Source organism: Pelecanus crispus, chromosome 9 (assembly GCF_030463565.1).
Source record: "Pelecanus crispus isolate bPelCri1 chromosome 9, bPelCri1.pri, whole genome shotgun sequence".
NCBI classification, from domain to species: domain Eukaryota; kingdom Metazoa; phylum Chordata; class Aves; order Pelecaniformes; family Pelecanidae; genus Pelecanus; species Pelecanus crispus.
The window spans coordinates 36,709,613-36,731,936 of record NC_134651.1 but is presented as its reverse complement, the minus strand read 5'-3'; the positions used below and the strand labels follow the sequence as shown (position 1 = coordinate 36,731,936).

The 22,324-nt window shown below is 43.5% G+C and overlaps 1 protein-coding gene across 4 annotated transcripts in view; it reads left to right on the top strand.

Annotated features, from left to right (window-relative positions):
* CDK5RAP2 (CDK5 regulatory subunit associated protein 2) overlaps positions 1-11,965 on the top strand; it is an 87,340-nt gene extending 75,375 nt beyond the window's left edge. For all 4 annotated transcript variants that reach the window (XM_075716133.1, XM_075716132.1, XM_075716134.1 and 1 more), the window contains 4 exons: positions 2,268-2,414; positions 7,202-7,340; positions 10,719-10,765; positions 11,678-11,965. In XM_075716133.1, the coding sequence (XP_075572248.1) occupies positions 2,268-2,414; positions 7,202-7,340; positions 10,719-10,765; positions 11,678-11,737 (393 nt within the window). In that variant the 3' untranslated portion in view covers positions 11,738-11,965. The remainder of the gene's footprint in view (positions 1-2,267; positions 2,415-7,201; positions 7,341-10,718; positions 10,766-11,677) is intronic.
* Positions 11,966-22,324: the final 10,359 nt, after the last annotated feature.

The following is a 22,324-nucleotide window of genomic DNA, read 5'->3' as shown; positions in this document are numbered from 1 at the left end:
TGTATAAGTTTACAAAAGCAAAGAACTAGGTTAATGGTGCCGCAGGCATCATTAACTGAGTAACACTGTCAGGACACCTCAACCTTGACAGTCCAAGTCTCACCTAGATGCAGGCACCTATTTGTGATTCTGGGTTAATGAGGCTATGGATAAATTAGTTAATTCTGGTCCTTTAATAAGCAATCTCACTTTTACTTGCAACTTGAAATGAGGTGAAACTACTTGCTTTTACTATGGAAATTGGTGATTGTTACACTGGAAATGATAAAAAAGCCAAACAAAAACCACAACAAAAAAACCCAGATAAAATTCTGAAATGCTTTAGAAAGGGCTTAAACGAGGGGTCTGTATCAGTAACCTAAGGATAAAAATAATTGAGGATATTTTCTTGTAATGAAGGCTTGGGATAAAGCCAGAAAATATGAGACACTTAAAAGAAATCTGATATACAGCTGATAAAGTTCCCCACTTGTATTCAGCCCTTCAGTAACACCAGGTGATAACTATACATTAATGATGGATGTATGCTAATGAAGGTTGTTTCATATTAGGGAACCTTTTTAATATTTTTCCACTTCCTGATATCAATTGAACACTTTAGCAATATCGGTAGCTAGCCTAGAAACTTGAATGTCTCATTAATGATCAAATATTGTCTTCTACGACATAGTGTATCATCCTTCTGCATCATGTGTGACACAGTGATATCATGTCATGGTGCTTTTGCTGTAGTCTTAAACATAATAATTCTTAAACCAATAAAATGTTTGCCTTGTATTGAATAATGCCAATCCTTTTCCTCTAGAATCAGGAGAACAACTAGATTTTACTTACACTAATTTTTTCTTATTTAATATTGTTAATTTCTGGATACAGTTAATGATAGCATATATGGGGTAGACTGAATAAGACAAATCTACCTACCAGCTTCAACAAAAGGGAAGGAACAATCTGTACATGTCTGTGGCAGCAAATAGGAACTAAGAAACTTAAACCACAACAGGGGATGCTTAGATCAGGCATTTAAAACAATGTGCCAATGGTAAAAATAGTGAGGCACTGGAATGGAGGCTGCTCAGACACTCTGTTCCTGGAGGCACTTTTAAGAACAGATTACATGAATGTTTGAAATATTACATGTAATGCTTTCCTGCCTTGAAGTGGGAGAGTAAACTAAGTGACTAATGAAAGTCCTTTTCACCACTGTGATTTTATGATAATATAAATGTTATAAAAAACATGCTTGCTGCTCTTCAAAAACTAGAAGGCCTTAACCGCATGGATAGATTTGTGCTACTTATTTTTCTAGTTATAATTAGTAAAGCTATTGAAGATGCAGTCTTCAACAATTCTGAAATTCTTTTTGTGGTATCACATGTGTGCTCACACAGTAAAAGGATGTCTGAATGACACTTAAGACTCTCTGAAGTATCATATATTTTCAAATGACCTAGTTAAGATACTGATAATGACTGAAAAAGTAATCTCTCTGTAAGTTTTTAACTTGTTTTGTTGGGGTAAAGATAAAAGCAGTAAGTTTCACAATTTGCAGTTTCCTATCAAGCTTTGCATCACCGAAGTTTCAGACTACTTAGCAAATGGGATATTTTATGTGACAGGAGGATTCTGCTTAAATAACAATGCTAAATAAGTATTCAAATGATATGCTGCATGGGGCAGGAACTGTGAATGCTTTTCTTTCATTACCCTTCCCCCTTCTGTATCACCATTGCTTTGGTAATTCATTTGCTCCCCGTGCATTCTTTCCCTCCTTTATTTCACATTTATGCAATTTCTTCAATTTGGTTTTCTCATCTGTCAGCAGAGGAAAACATTTTATGTGTGTCCTGGTAGTTATTTTAGCATTAAATGGAACAGTTTAAGGGGTCTGCTAAGGAAGAAACATCTATATTGCTTAAATTGATGTCTGTAATCATTTGACTTTCAAATAATGTGACACGAAATGCAAATGGAGAAAGAAGAGAGTTGCCAACTATTACCATGTGGCATAGCAAATCTAGTAAATATAATCTATTATTAATCATGGTTATTGATTAGGATAAATCCCCTCCCTTCCTGAAATTCTCAGATAATGCATAATTCAGCAGTTTTTGTAAACTGAAAAGTTAGCTTTTGTGGCACACAATAGCTGTGTATGTCATCTTAAATATGAAATCATACCAACTGGATTTAAACCATTAATTAAGATTGCATTTTCATAATGTTTTAAGCATAAAATATAACATGTCTCTAATCCTATTATATAGGTACCAGACCAGGCATCACTGCATAGCTTTTCTGCAAATATTCACACAGTGCAGCAGATTTTAGAAGAGGCTGCACGTTTACTGAAACTTCTCTGGAGAATTTCCCTTCCCCTGAAAGCTGTACATGGTACTACTCATGGCACTCAGGTACTATTATGTTTCATTTTGGGTTTTTTGGGTTTTGTTGTGTTTTTTTTTTTTTTTTAAAACTGTTGTGATGTGTCAAGGAAGATGCACCAGTTGGGAACATGTCATTTGGGAAAATCTTTTGAAAATCATGAACCCAGGATGCCCAGTCTCTGGACACATGGATTTAGTTAGCTCTCATCACTGAAGGCTAAGGCTGAATGTGTGCTGGCTTTCTATCCTGATCATACTGTATACTGGGGTGGTTATTTACAAAATACTTTATATTAAAGATGTAATCTGTAACCTTGTTACATGATACTCAGGAAACCTAGGCAGGTGGCAAACATTCTGTTTCAACAAGAAAAGGTTTGGACTCCCTGTTATAGAACCAAATTGAATTTGATTATGTATATACTAGTACCAACAGAAACTTCAGCAACTTTGATGTAATCTGAGCTACATTTTCCTTTTATGTTTTTGATGCCTAAGCTGTAAAATAGGATGCTTTTTTAAAAGTGTGACAAAACCCCGAGACAAGTTTTATAACATTTTAACTAAAAAGGATTGCACTATGCAAATGAATGGAAGTAAACTGAATGAGGAATGAATTATCTATACTGTCATAATACCACCACTCAGTAATGGAACTGTTTCAAACTCTGGCTTTAAAATAAATCTAAAGTGTTTTCACTGTGGTTTATGTATGTGTTTCTTAAGGGAGGCAGGATATTGCTGGAAAAAAACCAACTTTAGGAAAGTAAACATTTTATATATAATTTTAATAACACTTTTGTTGTTATTTTCTAGCATCCTTAAATGTGTAAAATTACAAAAGCAGTAAGAATGAACTGTGCTGTCTAATATATTTCACTGATGTTTCAGCTCCCTATTTGGAATGTCCTGACAAGTGTGTATGCTTCCATTTTTATCCTTATGTGTATATTCTATATAGACAGCTATATGCTGGCCTGGATTGCAGTATCTGAACATATCATACTCACACACACAGATCGTTCAGTGTGTGTGTGATGCATCAAATACTTTACTGTCATACTGATCTAAACCTTGATCTGGATCAGTCGCTTCTCAAATTCTGAACTCAATGTGTGGGGGATCTGAGTTCCCAGGACTGCACCTAATTAGAGTCTAATAGATCTTTTTCTAGAGTTTATTATCCAACATCGTGAGATCTTAAGGACATTAGATTGCTTCTGATGTCTTAAATGCAGTATATGAAAGAATATCTGTTGAAGCTTGATTCTAAAAGATACTGAGCATTCACTGCCTTCTCTTCAGCCCCACAGGAGTTGTGAGTAATGAGTTCTTCTGAAGAGCTAAATGCTAGGGGCAAATTCCAGAAGGTACTATTATTTAACAAGTGGCACAACAAGAAGAAAAATGTGCAAGCTTAAGTTTGCATGAGCATCCAGATCAGTGATAACGGCAGACTATGTCAGGGCCACTCGTAGTCCTGTTTTAAAAGATACTAACCATAACTTAGTTGGAATTGGTGGTGAAAAATGAACCTTGAATAATGAAACTGTCAAATAATTTTGCAATAAAAGTGTCCTGGTCATTTGTACAATGCCTTTCAGCCCTTTGATAAAGGCAGCATCAACTATTAACAGAACACTGGAGAAGGAAGCTGGAAGTTCTGAACCTGGCAGACAGGATACTTGCCGATCCCCTAGCACTGGCCTTCATTATATTTTCTAGTTGAGGGAGGAAAAAAAATAAGAGAGGAATGGAAGTTTAAAGACAAAAATAGGCACTGGTGTTAAGACTTTTCTCAAACTAGCAGAAAAATTAATTGCACTAAAAGCCAGCTAAGAATTATAGGTGTCTGTTGGCAGATGTCACAGAATCATAAAATCGTTTAGGTTGGAAAAGACCTTTAAGATCATCCAGTCCAACCATTAACCTAACATTACCAAGTCCACCACTAAACCAATTAAGGGTAGAGTAGCAACCCCATGCCTCCTGGCTTGGTGGCTGGATCATTATAATGAAAGTAAAAACTAGGAATCATTAAGATTGGAAATGACCTCTAAGATCATCATTCCAATCATCAACCCAACACCACCATGCCCACTAAACCATGTCCCAAAGTGCCACATCTACTCGTTTTTTGAACTCTTCCAGGGATGGTGACTCCACCACCTCTCTGGGCAGCCTGTTCCAATGCTTGACTACCCTTTCCGTGAAGAAATTTTATATCCCATCTAAACCTCCCCCGGCACAACTTGAGGCTATTTCCTCTTGTCCTATCGCTAGCTAGTTACTTGGGAAAAGAGACCAACACCCACCTCATTACAGCCTCCTTTCAGGCAGTTGTAGAGAGTGATAAGGTCTCCCCTCAGCCTTCTCTTCTCCAGACTAAACAATCCCAGTTCCCTCAGCCGCTCGTCATAAGGCCTGTGCTCCAGACCCTTCACCAACTTCGTTGCCCTTCTCTGACCACGCTCCAGCACCTCAATGTCTTTCTTGTATTGAGGGGCCCAAAACTGGACACAGTATTCCAGGTGCGGCCTCACCAGCACCAAGTACAGGGGCACAATCACTTCCCTGCTCCTGCTGGCCACACTATTCCTGATACAAGCCAGGATGCTGTTGGCCTCCTTGCCCACCTGGGCACACTACTAGCTCATATTCAGCCGGCTGTCAACCAACACCCCCAGGTCCTTTTCTGCCAGGCAGCTTTCCGGCCCCTCTTCCCCAAGCCTGTAGCATTGCATGGGGTTGTTGTGACCCAAGTGCAGGACCCGGCACTTGGCCTTGTTGATCCTCATACAGTTGGCCTCGGCCCATCGCTCCAGCCTGTCCAGGTCCCTCTGCAGGGCCATCCTACCCTCCAGCAGATCGACACTCCCACCCAATTTGGTGTCATCTGCAAACTTACTGAGGGCGCACTCAGTCCTCTCATCGAGATCGTTAATAAAGATATTGAACAAGGCTGGCCCCAAAACTGAGCCCTGGGGAACACTGCTCGTGACTGGCCGCCAACTGGACTTAACTCCATTCACCACAACTCTCTGGGCTTGGCCATCCAGCCAGTTTTTTACCCAGTGAAGAGTATGCCCGTCCAAGCCATGAGCTGCCAGCTTCCCAAGGAGAATGCTATGGGAGACGGTGTCAAAAGCTTTGCTGAAGTCCAGGTAGATGACGTCCACAGCCTTACCTTCATCCACCAGGCGGGTCACCAGGTCATAGAAGGAGATCAGGCTGGTCAAGCAGGACCTGCCTTTCGTGAATCCATGCTGGCTGGGCCTGATCCCCTGGTTGACCTGCACATGCCTGTTGAGCTCAGTCAATATGAAACGCTCCATAATCTTTCCTGGCACTGAGGTCAGGCTGACAGGCCTGGAGTTTCCTGGGTCCTCCTTCCGGCCCTTCTTGTAGATGGGCGTCACATTGGCAAGCCTCCAGTCATCAGGGACCTCCCCTGTTAACCAGGACTGCTGACAGATGATGGAAAGTGACTTGGCGAGCTCCTCTGCCAGCTCCCTCAGTACTCTTGGGTGGATCCCATCCGGCCCCATAGACTTGTGAGCATCCAGGTGGCGTAGCAGGTCATTAACTGCTTCCTCCTGGACTAAGAGGGCTCCATTCTGCTCCCCGTCCTTGTCTTCCAGCTCAGGGGGCTGAGTACCCTGGGGATGACTGGTCTGACTATTAAAGACAGATGCAAAGAAGGCGTGAAGCACCTCAGCCTTTTCCTCATCCTTAGTGACAATATTCCCTCCCACATCCAGCAAAGGATGGAGATTCTCCTTGGCTCTCCTTTTATTGTTATGTACTTATAAAAACATTTTTTATTATCTTTTACAACAGTGGCCAGACTGAGTTCTACGTGGGCTTTTGCTTTTCTAATTTCCTCCCTGCAGGACCTAACAAGATCCCTGTACACCTCCTGAGTTGCCCGCCCCTTCTTCCAAAGGCAGTAGACTCTCCTTTTTCCCCTGAGTCCCAGCAAAAGCTCCCTATTCAGCCACGCTGTTCGTCTTCCCCGCCAGTTGGTCTTACGACACATGGGGACAGCCCGCTCCTGCGCCCTTAAGACTTCCTTCTTGAAGAAGGCCCAGCCTTCCTGGACCCCTTTGCCCTTCAGGACTGCCTCCCAAGGGACTTTCCCAACCAGGGTTCTGAACAGGCCAAAGTCTGCCCTCCGGAAGTCCATGGTAACAGTTTTGCTGCCCCTCCTCTTTACATCGCCAAGAATCGAGAACTCTATCATATCGTCGTCACTAAGCCCTAGACGGCCTCTGACCACGCCATCTCCAACCAGCCCTTCTCTGTAAACAGCAGGTCAAGCGAGGCACCTCCCTGGTAGGCTCGCTTCCCAGCTGCGTCAGGAAGTTATCCTCCACCTTCAACTCCCTCCCCACTTGCCTGGCCCTCAACTTCCAGAGCCCCATATCTGTTATGTAAGGGCAACTGGGAAGGTGAGGGAGGCCGGGAGGGGATTCGCCTGCGTCCTCAGGCAGGGACCTGTTTCCATTCCCCCCCCATCTCTTAGGTCCCCTCCTTCTGCTTGCCGACAAGAGGGTAGGGGATCCTCCACTCCTTGTGGTGCCTCTGCCTGCTGCCTTGGCCCCAGGGATGGTAGGGTGTGGCTCCACCATAGAATCATATGTTGTTGGGGATGTGAATGTGGAAGAACAGGCACACAGTGATGTTTCACTCCTTTAAGTTGTTCATACTCTAAGGAAGCTTGAGGGCTCTTGTACAAAAGTATTTAGCAATTAACAATGTACAAAGTACTTTTATATAATGCTTTAATTTAATATTTTCTTCTCTCAATTTAGGATGAAGGAATGAAAGCAGAAATATTTAGGCTACGTAAGAAACTGTCCGAGCAAGAGAAGAAGTTACATAGCACAGTGAAACGCCTGCACTCCACAAACCAGCTGAAGGAAAACATGGAGAAAGTCATCATTGACCAGTGTAAGTGTATGCTTTATTACTGGTTCCTTTTTTTATTTTTCTAGTCTGTAGCTACCTCTAAAATTGGAGAAACAACAAAATGAATATGGGCACCTGTTCCTTTGCAGTTGCTCTGACTGGTGTTTCCTTGTGCACACTCAGTTGTTAGTGACAAACAATTCATGAGGTTCAGACCGTACAGAACTGGTGGAGCATCATTCAAATGGAAAGAAGTTGCCCAACCACAAAAGGCTGCATAGAATAACTTGAGAAGCAGTTCTTGGTTTTACACAACCCACTGATTATGTGTCAATCCATTCAGCTGCCACTAATTGAGTTACTCCATTTCAGATACTGCCATTCCCCAAGTTTTCTATCCTACAACAGTTCCTGACAGAGGCAAAGTTACTGTTGCTGCAGACCATTCCAGCCAAAGTTTTTGACATTGTCCTTCTCAAAATTGCGATTTTGCCTCAGTCTTGATAAATGTGGAATTAGGCGGTTAGATTTTCTGAGGTGCCTGTCTGTATTGCACTAGATGACAGCTGAATATTGGGAAAAGCCAAAGCAGCAGCAAAGGAGATTTGTCAACGCTCTACGCCAGACTGAGAAGTGCAAGAGAACAGAAGGCTTAGAACAAGGGAAACAAACGCTTACTATGAGTCATTTTTTTAAAGAAAAATTTGGACATGCTGTGAAATTATATTTTACCCTTAGCAGCCGTATCTAGAAAATTATGTGGAAACATGAAAACAAGTGGGACATGAGCTATACTGTAGCTGTGTTAAGCCAGGTGACTGTTTTAAAAGATCTAATCACTCATCAGGAGAGATTTGAATGGAGCTAACCTCTTCTCTACCTTCATGCTATGGCAATATGTGTATTGCGGGAGGAGCATTTAATGTTCTTCTTAAAAAAAAAAAAAAAAATCTATCCTTACCTCCTCTTAAGAGGTGGGGACTAAGTGACTCATTAGTCCATGCTGGAACAGCACTTGTATTATCAGTAATTCATCTAGACCGTACAATGTTACACATCATACCAAAGTTATGAAAATGGCCATAATACTATAAGTTGCTCAAGTCATTTAATTGCAGTGTAGAGGAATAAATGTTATTTTGGTCCATAGCCTGTAATTTTCGTATCTAAGGTACATGTATGTTCAGCCTGCAGATTACTTTTTTTAAGCACTTATAGGCTGCGTTTTGGTCACTTTTTTCAGAATTGTTGTATTAAATGTATACAAGTTACTTATGTAAATCCAAAATTATGTTTTGTTCAGGTTTTAACATTAGCCAGTTTGGGGTTGTCATATAAAAATCAAGGCTATTCTATCATGTCTGTCCAAATAATATCCCTGGGGTAGATTTACTGGTTTAGTTTGGTCAGTTCCTAGTTCCAGTGACATCATAGGCATACTGGGTAATTTCATTAGGCCTGGGCAGAGTGTAAATCAGCAGAGATTTTACCCTTATGGCCAGAATGTTATCCCCACAGCCGCTCCACCCACCCATACTTTCAAAAAGAAAACAGTACATCTCCCCCTTATTTTGTTCACTCCTTTTCAGGGCACTCAACCTCATCTGAACTAGGACCTAATAAAATGAAACCTGCATTTTCTGAAATCTCCTTAATGCAAAGTACTGCCTAGCTAGCAGCAGCTTTGCTATTAGTGTCACATCTTCTAAATTCTCTTCATGTACTGAATTTAATATTTTTGATTTAGAAAAAATCTAGTTTGCCAGGTGAAATGAATTTACTAGCAGAGTTCTTTATGAGCAGAGAGCACTCTGCTACACAGAAAGACCTAGATACGATTTTCTGTAAGTTTCATTGATTATGGGAATTATGGATGTCAAGTTACCTTTGCCTTAAGGAGCAATTTCAGAAATGTTTCTAAATTGCATCTGTACGCAAATTCCTGACCAAGCATACAACAAAACTGGTGGATCGTATGAAGCTGCTGGATTTTGTGAGGATGCTTACACTTGTTTTTGTTGTTTCTTCCTTTCTCCTTTTGCTAGTAAGAAAGCAAAGGCATCGCAGTAGGTGACCTTGCCTGCCTTCATTCTCCAAACACCCTGTTAGCTGGCCACTCCACTGAGAATATTCAAGTTCCCTCTGTTATTTAGTTGGGCATTCCTGAATATATTTAGAGACAGAGACTGGAACATTCTTGTGGCTCAGACTCTTCTGTGTGCTTTCTCTGGCGAGAGAACTCATTGCTTATAAACCTCATCTGAACCTCTGAACATGTAACAATGCAGTGCCAAATTGCAGTAATCTGCCAAGGGTATAATTATCTCATGACAGCTATACCCTTGGAGTTGCTGGGTTCTTATTATTGTAATGAAAAATCTTTACTATGGCTAAATTGTTTATTTTTGAGACTGGAATATTAAATTGGTACTTGTGAATGGTATTTTTTAGCAGTTATGGAACTGACACAGATTACAGAATCACATATTTAACCTGACATTTCTAAATACCAGTTTTGTTTAGAAGCATCCCCGCCTACATTCACAGGTCTCGGTCTGTCCCCACAGAGGCAAACTAGCTGGATGAATAGAGAAAACTTGAAACCCTTCGGAGCAAGCCCCTGACATGGCTTCCCCTAAGCATATATAGGTTGCTTTGTACTTGAACTGCTGGCGGAGCCGGCTGACATTTTTTGCCATCTGTCCTCTTCCCAGCCCATTGTCCCCCATAACCTCTCCACTGCACCATTTTTCTCCCTTCCTGCTAACTGCCCCCTGGCCCCAGCCCAAGTAGGCTACCTAATTGATCAAACTGTAGTGAGCTCATTCACCATCTCCTCTTAAAATTAACAGAAAGTCTTCCTTTGATGACTTTTAGAATAAGGGAACCAGGGCATCAGTATCTCAGGGGGCTGTTCATATCTGTGTTGTTAAATGTAGTGATGAGCTATGCGTGTTTTCGCATGTATTGTTCTTGGTATGGTAGAAAAACTTTAAACACACTTCCCTGATGTTTCAATCTGAAAAGCAGATTATGTGCTGGATGGAACATAGGCCGGGGGGTAGGAAATGGCATTCTCGTGGTGGCACTGATTTGGACCTGCCCTGTGGTCCTGAGTGACAACTCCTGCTCTTCCCTAACTCTCTTTGCTTGTACAGCATTGCCCCTTAATTTTGGGTTGTTCCAACTGTTGTTTCTGCCTCAACTTGAGCTTCTGAACAGGATTTGGGAGGGAGTAACAGTTCTGGATTTTGGTAAGACAGTTGAAGTGGTGGTAGGGGGGCTGTGTGTGATTGCCTGGTTGCTGCCCGTGGTGTAGATGTGAGTTCATACATTATTTAATATTTGGTCTTAAAACTTGAATACAGAGAATATAGAAAGACACTGTAGTATTCTTTTTAATCTCCTCTTCTTTTCTAGTGGTTTTAACTCATGATGTCTTGAAGAAGGCTAGAGGAAACCTGGAAGTAAGTAAAATTTTTGTTTACATTTAATTCCTTGGTCTATACTCATTAGAAGTATGCACTGCTGTGTCAGTACTGTTTTGCAGAATTAGTCTGACTTGCTTTAGGTTTGCTACCTAATCAAGTCTGGGTGACAGCAGTTTAGTATGATAAATATTCTACAATGTTTGATGTTTAAATTAGAGTTTTATGACTGACCACATAAGCAGCTAAACCCTCTCCTTTCTGATGCTTTCCCTAGATTAATATTCATGTCTGTCATCTTCTTCCAGTAGTTTATTTTCAGCAGATCACAGTCCAATAACCTGTCTACTGAATAAGTTCACAAAAGGCACCCGTATTTAAAGCTTGTGTATGTGTTAATAACTGGTGGTGCTTTTTTTTTTTTTTTTTCAGATATAGACCCAACAGGCAAAGCTTTTACAAACAGCTATTTGCTAATGCAGTGTATTAAATTAGTTTGAGCGTTTAAGTAATCACTGTTCAGATTTGATTTCTCCCAGAAGGTTCAGACTTTACTCCTAGAAGGATGGAATACACTTCTTGACTCCTAAACCCCATCCTTCTCCTCCCACCACTCTGATCTGAATGATCATATGTTTCCCAGGCCCTCCTTAAATTTTCCTCTAATCGTTTCTGCGAATCTCTTCTCCCTTACTCTCAGCAGCAGTGCCTTCTCAAGCACTTCCCTATGCAGCTGCTGTACAGTTGTCTCAGCCCTACCTGAGTCAGAAAGTGAGGATATAAAAAAGTCTTTCTGCTTACAGAAGTCTTATCACTTTAATTTGAAGATTTGCTGAACACAGACACTCCTATTTGCAGATCCTTTTGCAGCATTATGGCCCAGGAGTAGGGACAAATGTGTGTGCATTTGAAGTACTGTAAAATAGTAATAATTACTGCTTTTCTAACCAGCTCTCACCAGCTGAGAATCAAAAATCACCTTCCTGTACCAGCCAAAGAAGGATTCTCTGAAGGAGAAAGTTCCACTACTAAAGACTGGTCCTTTGATTGTTATTTGCTTCTTTATGCCTTACTATTTATTGATGTAAAAATGTTTGTTTAGCTTTTTTAATGGATCAGCCTTTGACCAAAAAAAAAAAAAACCCAACAGAAAAACCCTTTTGGTAAATAACTTATTTAACATTTTCTGTAACGTAAAAGATGTTTTTTAATATTTATTACAGAAGCAAGGTACGGGAGGTACTGAAGCAAAATCCAGAATTTTTTTTTAAAGTTGGCTCATTTGAAATTTTATATTTGTACTTGTCATGTTATAAAAAACCCTATTTGTTGTTATAGTCAAACAGGACCTGAAAGAATCAAGAACGTGATCCACCTTTCAAACTGTTTCTATACTGCTAAAAGAATGTAGGTTAAAAAAAAATTTCTGCCAGTTGTCAATTGTTTTGTAGCAATATGAGAAATGTTCAATATTTTAAATGTATCTGGAAGATTCTTCTGGAAGCTGCCTGATGCTGAGCTTTCTTATTGCTCTGTTAGAAACTTAGATTGATGCTAGGTCTGAAAGTATTACTTATAATCAGACAATTAAAATGAAAAATAATCACAAATGTGTTTGTGTTATTTTGTTTGAAACATCAGACTTTGAGAACTTACTGAACAAAGAAGCCACAGTAGAGTGTTTGTTTCCCAAGTTCACCTAAAATTAATCTAGTCCTTATCGGCAGTGTTTGCAAGGTATGGTAGAAGCACTTGTCATGGCTAAGTGGGGGTGTTGGAAACTTGCTTTCAAGAAGCCGTAACTGAAAGACAAGGCTGTTGGCAAAACCGTAATGTCATCCCCCGTCCCGGCTCACCCTCCCCAAGGTCTGTACAGAGAGGACAGAACACCACACCAGGGATGCAGCCAAACAGTTTTAAAATCCATTTTTCTGCTAAAACCTCTGAAAAAATGTTTCTTAAAAACCCATAGTAAAAGATTTATTTATCTCCCGTGGTGATACATGTAACACCAGGCCAGAGAACACCAGCATAAAACATGGCTCGTTGTGCTCCCCTTGTGCTCCACTCATACTGCCCTGTGCCTTTTCAATTTTGCCTTCAGTTTGAGCTGCCCGAGCACTCAGTTTCACAGCAGAGCTGACTACCTGCAACCTGCTCTCAGTGGCACAACGTGAACTGGGAAAACAGTTTAGTTTAACCCTAAGACAACCATAATTTAGAGTGATTGTTGGTTACAAAAGTAGACTTTATGGTGCAATCATGGCTTTATTGAACTAAGTGAATTTCACACAGTGTGATATTCCCCCCCCACCCCCCCAAGCTGATGATGTCCCCATTATACAAGATAACTTGCCCTTGTCATCCAAGAAGGTTAGCACTGGGCCTGGGAAATCTCAGCACGGAGTTGTGGTTATACTGGGTCCTTGGATATTGCACTCTAGAGACTAACCAACATGTAATAGGCTTTCACAAAAAATGAATTTGTGCTCATTGAAACATGGCTGTGGAAATCGGTAGCTATTACACCCACGGAGCTGGCAAAGAGCCAGAGGCCCTTCTCACTGGTCTGGTAGTACATGCACAACACATAGAGGCTAAGACAAGTCCACATAGCTCCCCTTGTTCATTCAGATTAGTTTCCCAACAGTTTGATGATACTCGGCTAACTCTGAATACCACAAAGATGCTCTAAATCACTTTGCTTCTAAATTGCAGCTTGATATTAACTGGTCAGAGCTGTTGCATCCTCCCTTTGGGCAGACCTGCACTCCTGAGTTCTGGGTGGTTGCCAGTACGAGAGCTGGGTATTACATGGGTCACAGATAATCTGGGCCTTGGCCCTGGTTAGCGGGATGGTCTGTCATATTCCGTACTCCCACACAACCATCGTGCATGTGAGTTTTTAATTAAAGAAAAACAACATAAAGACATGCACATTTCCGTGGTCCCTGGTATGACCTGTTTTTTTGCAAGTTCACAGCAATGGGCCTTCTCTGAAGTATGAAAATGGATTTAATGGGAGGTCCCACAGCCTTCCTGGAGGTGTCATGCTCTGAGAAATGTTATGTGCCTTGGAGATCCCAACCCACAGTCCTTACCTGAGTTGGCCTGAACCTCCATCTCAAGATATGGCTGCTGAGTACTTGCCCCTCTAGTCCAAGGGAAATGAAAGCTCAGTAACAAAACAGCCTTGTCTTTAGCTGACAGCAGGGGGAAGCAAACTCATTTGCCTGGATTAGAGGCAAGATGCCAGAAAAATTGGAAAAGTTAAAAATAAACTTTGCAAATTGAAAAAGGGGGAGGTAAGGGAAGAGCATGCAGTCAAACTTGTTCTTCAGTCTCTTCACACATTATTGTCCTCACAGCTCACTAAAAACGTCAAGTTAATTTTACTAAGTAGCTAAATTATAGACACTCAGATGTAATCAGAATCTGCTATACATTTCAACTTTCAAAATTAATCATCCTACGTTTTTGAGTTATAACACCTGAAGGAAACAGCTGTACATCTATATATAGTACACCCCTGTCTCTTGGTCTTCTTGCAGCCTTTTCTTCCCCCCACACCATCTGTACTTAAACATAAATAAATAAATAAATTAAATGTTTCCCTTTCCTGAGATGATTTTCCACTTACTTCTTAATGGTCCCTGCTGTGCCCTCTCAGAGCTCTTCTCCTGACCCCTTTTTCCTTCTGATCGGCTCCGATTGCTGCACCCAGGTCATGGCAGAGCGTGTGCCTGTGTGTGTGCTGGGCAGGTCAAGGGGACACAGTCGCTACTGAGATTTGGTTAGCAGGGGCAGGGATGTAGTATATCATTGCCTCTTTAAAAACATGATCCTGCAAGATCAAAGTGTTTCATCTTAATGAGAAGTGCCTTTTAAACACACAATTTACTGGGCCGGTTTAAAAATAATTAAAAAAAAGAGAAAAGCTTACCAGATGGAAGGCTGCAGAAGACAAAGCTTATGGAGTGTTAAACTTTGTTCCCATTAAACAAAATTAAATTTTCCTTTAAAAACAATTACGCGTGAGAAAAATAAGCTGCGTAAGCAAATGGAATTAAAGGAGGGGCTCATTTGCTTAGTGAGTTCCTGCCTGTACTTTCATTATATGTGCAAGGTGATTTGAAACATTACTGAGAATGTAGCTCAGGAACGAGCATTCGAGTCGGTAAGGGGAGACCTGCAGGTCTGTTGTCTTTACCTGTGACCTTGAACCTCTCCGCTGTTTTCCCAGGCCTGCAGGCAGTGGTCTTTCTCATATAGGATGCTGAAGGCCAGTTGAGATTAAGGAGAGAAAGAGGGAAAAAGAAAAAAAAAAGAAAAAAAGAAAAAAAAAAGCTTTTTCTTTCTCTTTAGGCCATGTGGAGCTAGATCAGAGCCCTGAATAAAGGAAATATTTAGTGCCATTGGGGGCAGAGCAGTGCATTACAGATACACACCAGTACCCGGTGCTGCAGGCCAGCCCCGAGACACCCCGCAGCTTAAGAACAACATTATAATTACCTCTGCCAAAGAGAACAAATAGAAATAATATTCAAAAAATCACAGGTGGTTGGCTGTATTAAAAATAAATCAATGCTAATGCATTCAAGCATTTAAAAACAAAAGCGCAGCAGATCTGTGTGGTATTTTAATCTTGACAAAAGCTGCCAGTTCCATTTTTGCATGGGAGCTGGTGAGGTTTTGCGGGATGCGGTCTGCTGGGGCGGAGAGGGATGGGTCCTCACGGCGCTCCTGGGGGATGGACAGGGTTGTTGTGGGGATGGGGCAGGGCGCTTGCCACCAGCTGTGTCCTGAAAAGCCGAGCAGAAGGGAACGCGCCCTCTTTACGTTTGGGGTTTATTTTAAACGCTCCCGAACTAGATGGAAAGCAAATCCTGTCATCGCTTCCAAATTCAACAGAAATGGCAATATGGGAAGAAAAATATAAAAAGAAAGCAGCAACACTCTTTGGAATTCTATTGACAGCAAGATCCCGATTTACAGGCAGCCAGAGCCTGAACCCACGGACACAAGCTGCGTGAAGCTGTGGGTTCCCAGAGCTTTTCCACCCCGGGGCGGGTGTGGGCTGTGGGTTAAAGCACGAACCTGGAAGCAGGCACATGGCTTTGCTGTGAGCAAGATCGCCTGTGAGGTCAAACCACTCCAGTGCAAAGGAGCCCATGCTGCCGTGCATATTAAAACCCTCTGACGCGGCCCAGCAGCCGCTCCCAGGTAGCCGTGCGCAGCCATTTGCGCCTCCGGGCGCGGGTTCTGCTTCTGGCGAAGCGCTTTTGGCCTCTGCCCGTTGCAAACGCTTGCAGCCCAGCAGAGCCGCATCGCGGGCAGCATTGCCCTGGGGATGCCACGCTCCGGCCGGGCCCCGCAGGCTGACGAACTCCGACACGAACCTTTACGTATCTGCAGTGCACTCTGCAAAGCCTGGCACCCTGCTCTCATTTTCATGCCTGTAACAACTCGTAAAAAAGCTGCTTGAATGGCAGCGATACCACCTCCTCCCCACACCATTTCTCCCCCCGCTTTCCTTTCCTGACCTCTTCCATAGAATCACAGAATGCTTTGGGTTGGAAGGTACCTTTAGAGGTCATCTAGCCCATCTCCACTTTAGTTCCCCAGGTCCATTTTTGAGCCTTTCTGGGACAGCCACTAGATGGCAAAAGCAAGTTGTGCTCGCAGAGAAGCGGGGCCGCAGCTTTGGGAGCCGGCGTTGGCCGAAGCTGTGCGGAGCCCAGCACGTACCCGCAGCCACGAATCCTCCAGCACAAAGCAAATGAAAAAAAAAAAAACAAAAAACAAAAAAACCCAAACAGTCTTAAAACATGCCCTACATTGAATTATAATGATCCAGAAACCACTGGCGTTATAGTCAAGGTGCGATTATCAGCACGTTTGGTGTTTGCTGAAGTTTTGGTGCTGCCCTTTGCCTGCCGTAATGCTCCCCTCGAGGCAAACCCCCCCAGTCCCTGTTCAGGGGCTTTGGCTTCCAGAGGAGAAGTGCTCAAGGGTGCCTCACCCTTGGCAGGGTGCTGCAGGCAGCCCAGCACCAAACCACCTCCCTCTGCTCGCTTCAGCGGCCCTGCTGGGGCGATGGGCCAGCCCTCACCTTGCAGGGTGAAGCAAAAGCAAACCAAACCCCCTCTGCTCCCAAAACGCCACTTTTCTCCGCCACAAGGTTTGACACTGAACCCACAGCTCAGCGTCAGGGTTTCACACTATGCACCGACCGCGGTGCATCGCTCCGGAGGGAAGTGCTCTCCGAGCAGGGTAGCGGGCTGCTGCCTCTCCTGCCATCCTGCAGTGAATAATTCAGATTTGGCAGGGGGCAAAGCATGCACACATGCTGAAGGACCTTGGTCGCTTACTTTATGCCTTTTTGCAGAGGGAAAGGCTGTAGCATGTTGCAGAAAATACCACTTGCAGGGAGGAGAGGCCGCATCCTCTGGCTTCTCCAGGCTGCAAAGAAGCAACTGGCAACAGTGGGGGAAACGAAGATTGCTCCAGAGCTGGCGACAACAAAGATTTCAAGTCACTTTAGCAGCCCATTCCCACCTTTTGGTCCCCCTCCTCACCATCCTCCCACGCAAAATCTGTACTTTGTATGGCTCACTCCTGTCTCCAGAGAAGCAGCGCAAAAATCTAGCTTTGAGCATCAATGTACAGTGGCAACACGTCTTCGCAAACCAGCAAACTGAAAGCGATAAATAAACCAACAAGTAACGCCTTTTCCTACCTATCTACCCAGGAAGTCACTCTAATAAATTCCCACCGACACAAAATCAAGCCCTTGGACACCTTCCCCGGCAGCTCTGGGCGCTCCCCGTCCATGCAGGGGCTCTGGGACCTGCTGCTGCCCCTGCCCCATCCTGCGCTCAGACCTGTTGCTCCACACTCGGCGAACACATAACATTTATCTTTAATTTTTGAATTGACCCCTCTTGCGTAAAGCTCTGCATGCCTATTTTTTATGCGTTTATCTTGTCACGTCTTTAGAAAGATAGTTGTTACAATATTTTTTTTCCCCTCCTTCCCCCCAGCCCCATCGGAAGAATCTACTTGGGTAATTTGTTGAAGCGGGTTGCCGGGGCATGCATTATGCATGAGATGCAATCTTTATTTTTGCACTCCACTGTGTGCATTCTCAAACAGGAATGGCAAAAGCAAAAAACACAGAAGCAGCAGTTCGTTAAGACTTCATTACGATATCTGCACTACACAGGGAAATCATGCCCTGACACTCTGCCTGATTCTGCACCGATCTTAGGGGTGCCATACCCATCCCCTGCCCCTCTCCTCCTACCCCGGCTGCAGTTTGACCCGTCACAAACACCCCACAGCTCCCGCGAGATGCAGCCGGGGCATGGGCAGGTATCCGAGTGCTCAGCTGTGAACCGTGCGAGCCCTCAAGGCAGCAAGTGATGTCGGCAGCCTTGAAAAATGATGGCAAAGACGTGAAAAACCAACCTTGCTTTGCCTCAAGTCATCAGAGCAAATTACGCATTCTCCAGCAGTCATGTAATATGAAATTAAATAACTCCATTGTGCGCCGATCTTGCTGCAAATGGGAGAGGCAAGTTCTCGCTTCCCCTGAGCATAATTTGAGCCCATTTGCTGATGATTTCCCTCCAGTGTCACTTGCTGTGAAATCCACATTGTCATCCCAATGTACTATTTGGCAAACAGCTACAACAGCATCCCTTTGCGGTTCAGTTTTAAACTCACAGGTCCCGCAGCCCTCCCCATATTCCCCTGCCCTCAAGGCATGAAAAAAAATGGAGAAAGAGATTGTACCACCCCACCAACCCACACCAGTCTTGCCTGTGGTACACACTGGTGCTCTGACAGTCTCCACTAGTATTCTGCTTGCCTAAAGCCACAGGATGATTTTTTTTTTTTGTAGATGGGAATATATTTAAGAAATGTGTTTACTTATATCCTGTAAAAGCACAATAAACTTATCTCCAGACATTGCATTAAAGAAATACTGTGATTTTAAAAGTTACTTTGTTCTAAAACTCCTCCAGGCAGAAAAGATAATAAAGAATAGCAAGCCACTGGTGGGTAAGGGGAAAAGAAAAGAAAAGAAAAAAAAAAAAGAACCATGCGGTTATAATTTCACTCAATGGCCTGTCCCTAACAGAGCAACACACAAAATGCACTTGTGGCATAAGAAGTTAAAATATCTTGGAGAAAGCTATTAATTTATAACAATGGTAAATGGGGACAGCAGAGGTGTTTTAAAGTGCGGTTTGTGTTGTTGAGTCCACCAGATGTCATATTGGCACTTAAAAGTCTAAGGTGGTTTGAAACGCAGTACAGATTGTCTTGCATTTGATCTTCTAAACCTGTTTCCATCCATCATCATCAGCAACTGTCAAGATAACAGGGGACAAGTTTTGATTGGAGCCTGATTGTTTTTTGTTGGTGTAAAGGCAGAGATGCATATGGTCCTGAAACCCAGTATTTCTACCCCTTCTGCTGGAAAAATGTGACTTTAAGCAGAAACAGGGCTAACTTCTGCTCCAAACCCAATTTGTTTGATGGAATTCAGCCTGCAGAACGGGAAAGATATCTGTATTTATGCCTGCCTGAATGCAGGCTTGCATGCACCCGCTCCTTGATTGTTTTTAGTTACATCTGATGATAATGCAGAGAGAAAGATCAATATGAAGTGAGTTGGCCTGGTAACCTCCACAAACAGTGCAGAATTTACACTGAGACTTGACACAGGGAAACGGAGAAACATCATGAAAATTTTATGCAGCCAGAGAAGCTTTGTAATGATCTGCTCTCCACGGACCCTCAAGGTCTCTTGCATTGTGGTGGTTTTCCCTTCAGGCTCCACTTTTCCAGAGTGATTTTGCAGCTCCTGCCAGAGTTTGTCAGCAATGCTTTACCTGCTGATGTGTCCCCGGGCAGACCTCCCAGCAGCAACCTCAGCAAGACCACGAGTGGAGTGTCACCAGCCATCTCCACACTCTCCTGCACGGAGAGGTGAACCCTGGAGTTTCTCTAGTCTAGATACACCCGCTGCCCTTCAAAGGCCTGGGCCATCCTGTGCCGCAGTGAGTGGCCACCCTCGGCATTGCATGGCCATCACCCTTGCTGCAGCTCCTCCACCAGAGACTGCAGCCGCCAAGCCTACTTGACTTGATATTTCTACAGAAACAACGCACTTTGCCTTAGTGCAAAGAGCAAAGAACCACCATGTTGTGAAAGAAAACAAAAACATATTGCAGCCTGCAGAAAAACAAAGCTTTACAGCTGCACCAGTTGTGGGGCAGGGGACCTGCTCAGCCCCCCATGCCCATTAGCTTGCACAGCGCTAGCACGTAGCTGTGGAAGCCTCTCAGGACCTTGGCTTGGCTCCTTCCCCAGGGAGCCCCAACAGCTCCCCAGGGATCAATCGTGTGAGTGATGGCAACGGGATTTGGCTCAAGACATCATAGTAATATGGTGTCGATTAGAGGTTTTATTAGCATCAGCTTGTGTGGCGATTGCATCGCTTACAAGTGCCAGTAAAACACTTATACCACACTATTAACCAGCCTATATATGCCACATCAGTCTTCTGTAAAATACTTCATAAAGTGTTTTAAATTTTTCTGTCATCTTTTTTCCTTGTACCTCTTGGCTATAAGCCAGGCTGGGTTTAACAGCTGAGAGCTCAGCTGAACAGAGCTTGCTGGGAGAGGGAAGCCACCTTCACTTTTTACTCATTCCGTGGTCTTAAAAAGTTCTTAGCTACGAAAGCATGAAGTGGAATAAAATTATGCAGTGTGATCTCCTGTGCAAAAATATGCAATCCAAAGTGATCCTGTAATTCCTCTTGAGCCCAATGGTAAAAGTCTAGATTCACTCTTTATGGCTGGTGTTTTGGTAAGCCTTCGACTTCACTGGTTTCACAAAGCGAGGCAGAGGATGCTCCTGGCAAACTTGGATTTTAAGTCTATTTTTACTGAAGACTCCAAAGGACCAATTTGAACATGTGTGCACGTAGAAACAGGAGGACTCATCTCCAGCAGCGATGGGAACTATTTACAAAATGTCAGGGAAATGGACCAAAAAACCACCCCCAAAAACAAGCCCAGTGCTGAGACGCACACAATCCAGCTGACCTCTTCCCAGCATTCATCAGATGAGCACTTAATTTTTTGAGAACCTAGGAATGAAAACCCCAAACTCCAGCCTACGGTCAGTCAAAGCAATCTGGCTCGTTCCTGAGGGCCGATGAAGGAATTAACACTAGGACAAAGTAGGTTCACTTTAGCATAAACCTCAGCCAGGCTGCTTTTCTGTTGACATGGTGGTCACTCCAAAAATCTCTTGAAAAGGGGGGAACTTTACAAGGCTGGCAATGAGGGTGCTGCAGCTGTGCGTTGGACAGCCCCTGTTATTCCTGGGTAAACCCTGCAACCACCTCTGCGGTGGTGGTGACGTTAAAACTCACCCTGACCTCCTCACCTGCTTTGCCCGCAGGCTTTTGGCGTGGCAGGGGGCCAAAGAGAGGCATGGTCCTCCCCAGAAAGCTTCTGAATACACAGGTCAAGGACTAGAGTCAAATAGGCTCAGCCCTTGACTGAGGTTTCTGGTCAGGAGGACGGACCCCGGGACACCCCTCACATCCTGTGGTGCGTGTGCAACACGCCCAGGGCGCACAGAGCATCATCTGCAGATGGGAGCGATGCAGGGGTCCTGCACCACGCTTTCTCCCTTCAGCCCTTCACACCCTCCCTGGTCTGTCTTGCCTGAAGTTGAGAGAGAACTTTTCCAAAGAACCAATTTCAAAACACTTCCTTTTTCTAACCTTGGACTACTGCACCTAGCATGTTGCTATAACTTTTTTTTTTTTTTGGTCCCTTCAGGAACTGACACAGTTGAGAGAGCAGAAAAATTAAACTGTGCAGGATTGCCTCCTGCATTGATAGACTCAGATTCTTATTCACACAGAGACTTAAAAAAAAAAATTTAAGAAAATCATTGGGATCTCTCTTTGCTCAGAAATCTGTATTCCATTAACTTTGGCATAAGGCACAATGCAAACCAAGAGAAAAAGAAACTCACATGAGTGGGTAGCTAGAAAACAGAGGCAGAGTAAATTAGCATACTCGGTGTGTAAAAGGAACAGAGGACTTCACTTCATAGAAAATGATCCTGATGGGAGGAACAGTCAATCCCTCCTCAGAGCTGCAATAAAAGCCTATGGCCTACAGGGTCTGTGTGAATTTGGTAGCAGAGATAAGAAGGAGCCGAACTCCAGTGAGCATCACTTTCTTGCAATTGATTAGCTGCCCTACTTGAAGCTGGAAAACACGTGCACCACGCTTGGAAAAATAAGAGTCAAGAGTACCCTGACAGCAAACCACCATGCACAGACATCTGAAGGAAAGCTGGTAAACAAGAAAGTGACAATAATCCCATTATACAGTGACAAAAAGTTTGTTTCTGTCCCTCAGAGGGAAGACCTATGCAGAAAGAGGAGCAGGGTCCATCCAGGCCTGGCAAGGTGCCAGCTCCCAGGCGGCTCCGCTGATGGGGGCTGGGAAGCCCAGCACCCGGAGGGGCTGCAGGAGCAGCCCCGAGACACAAGCG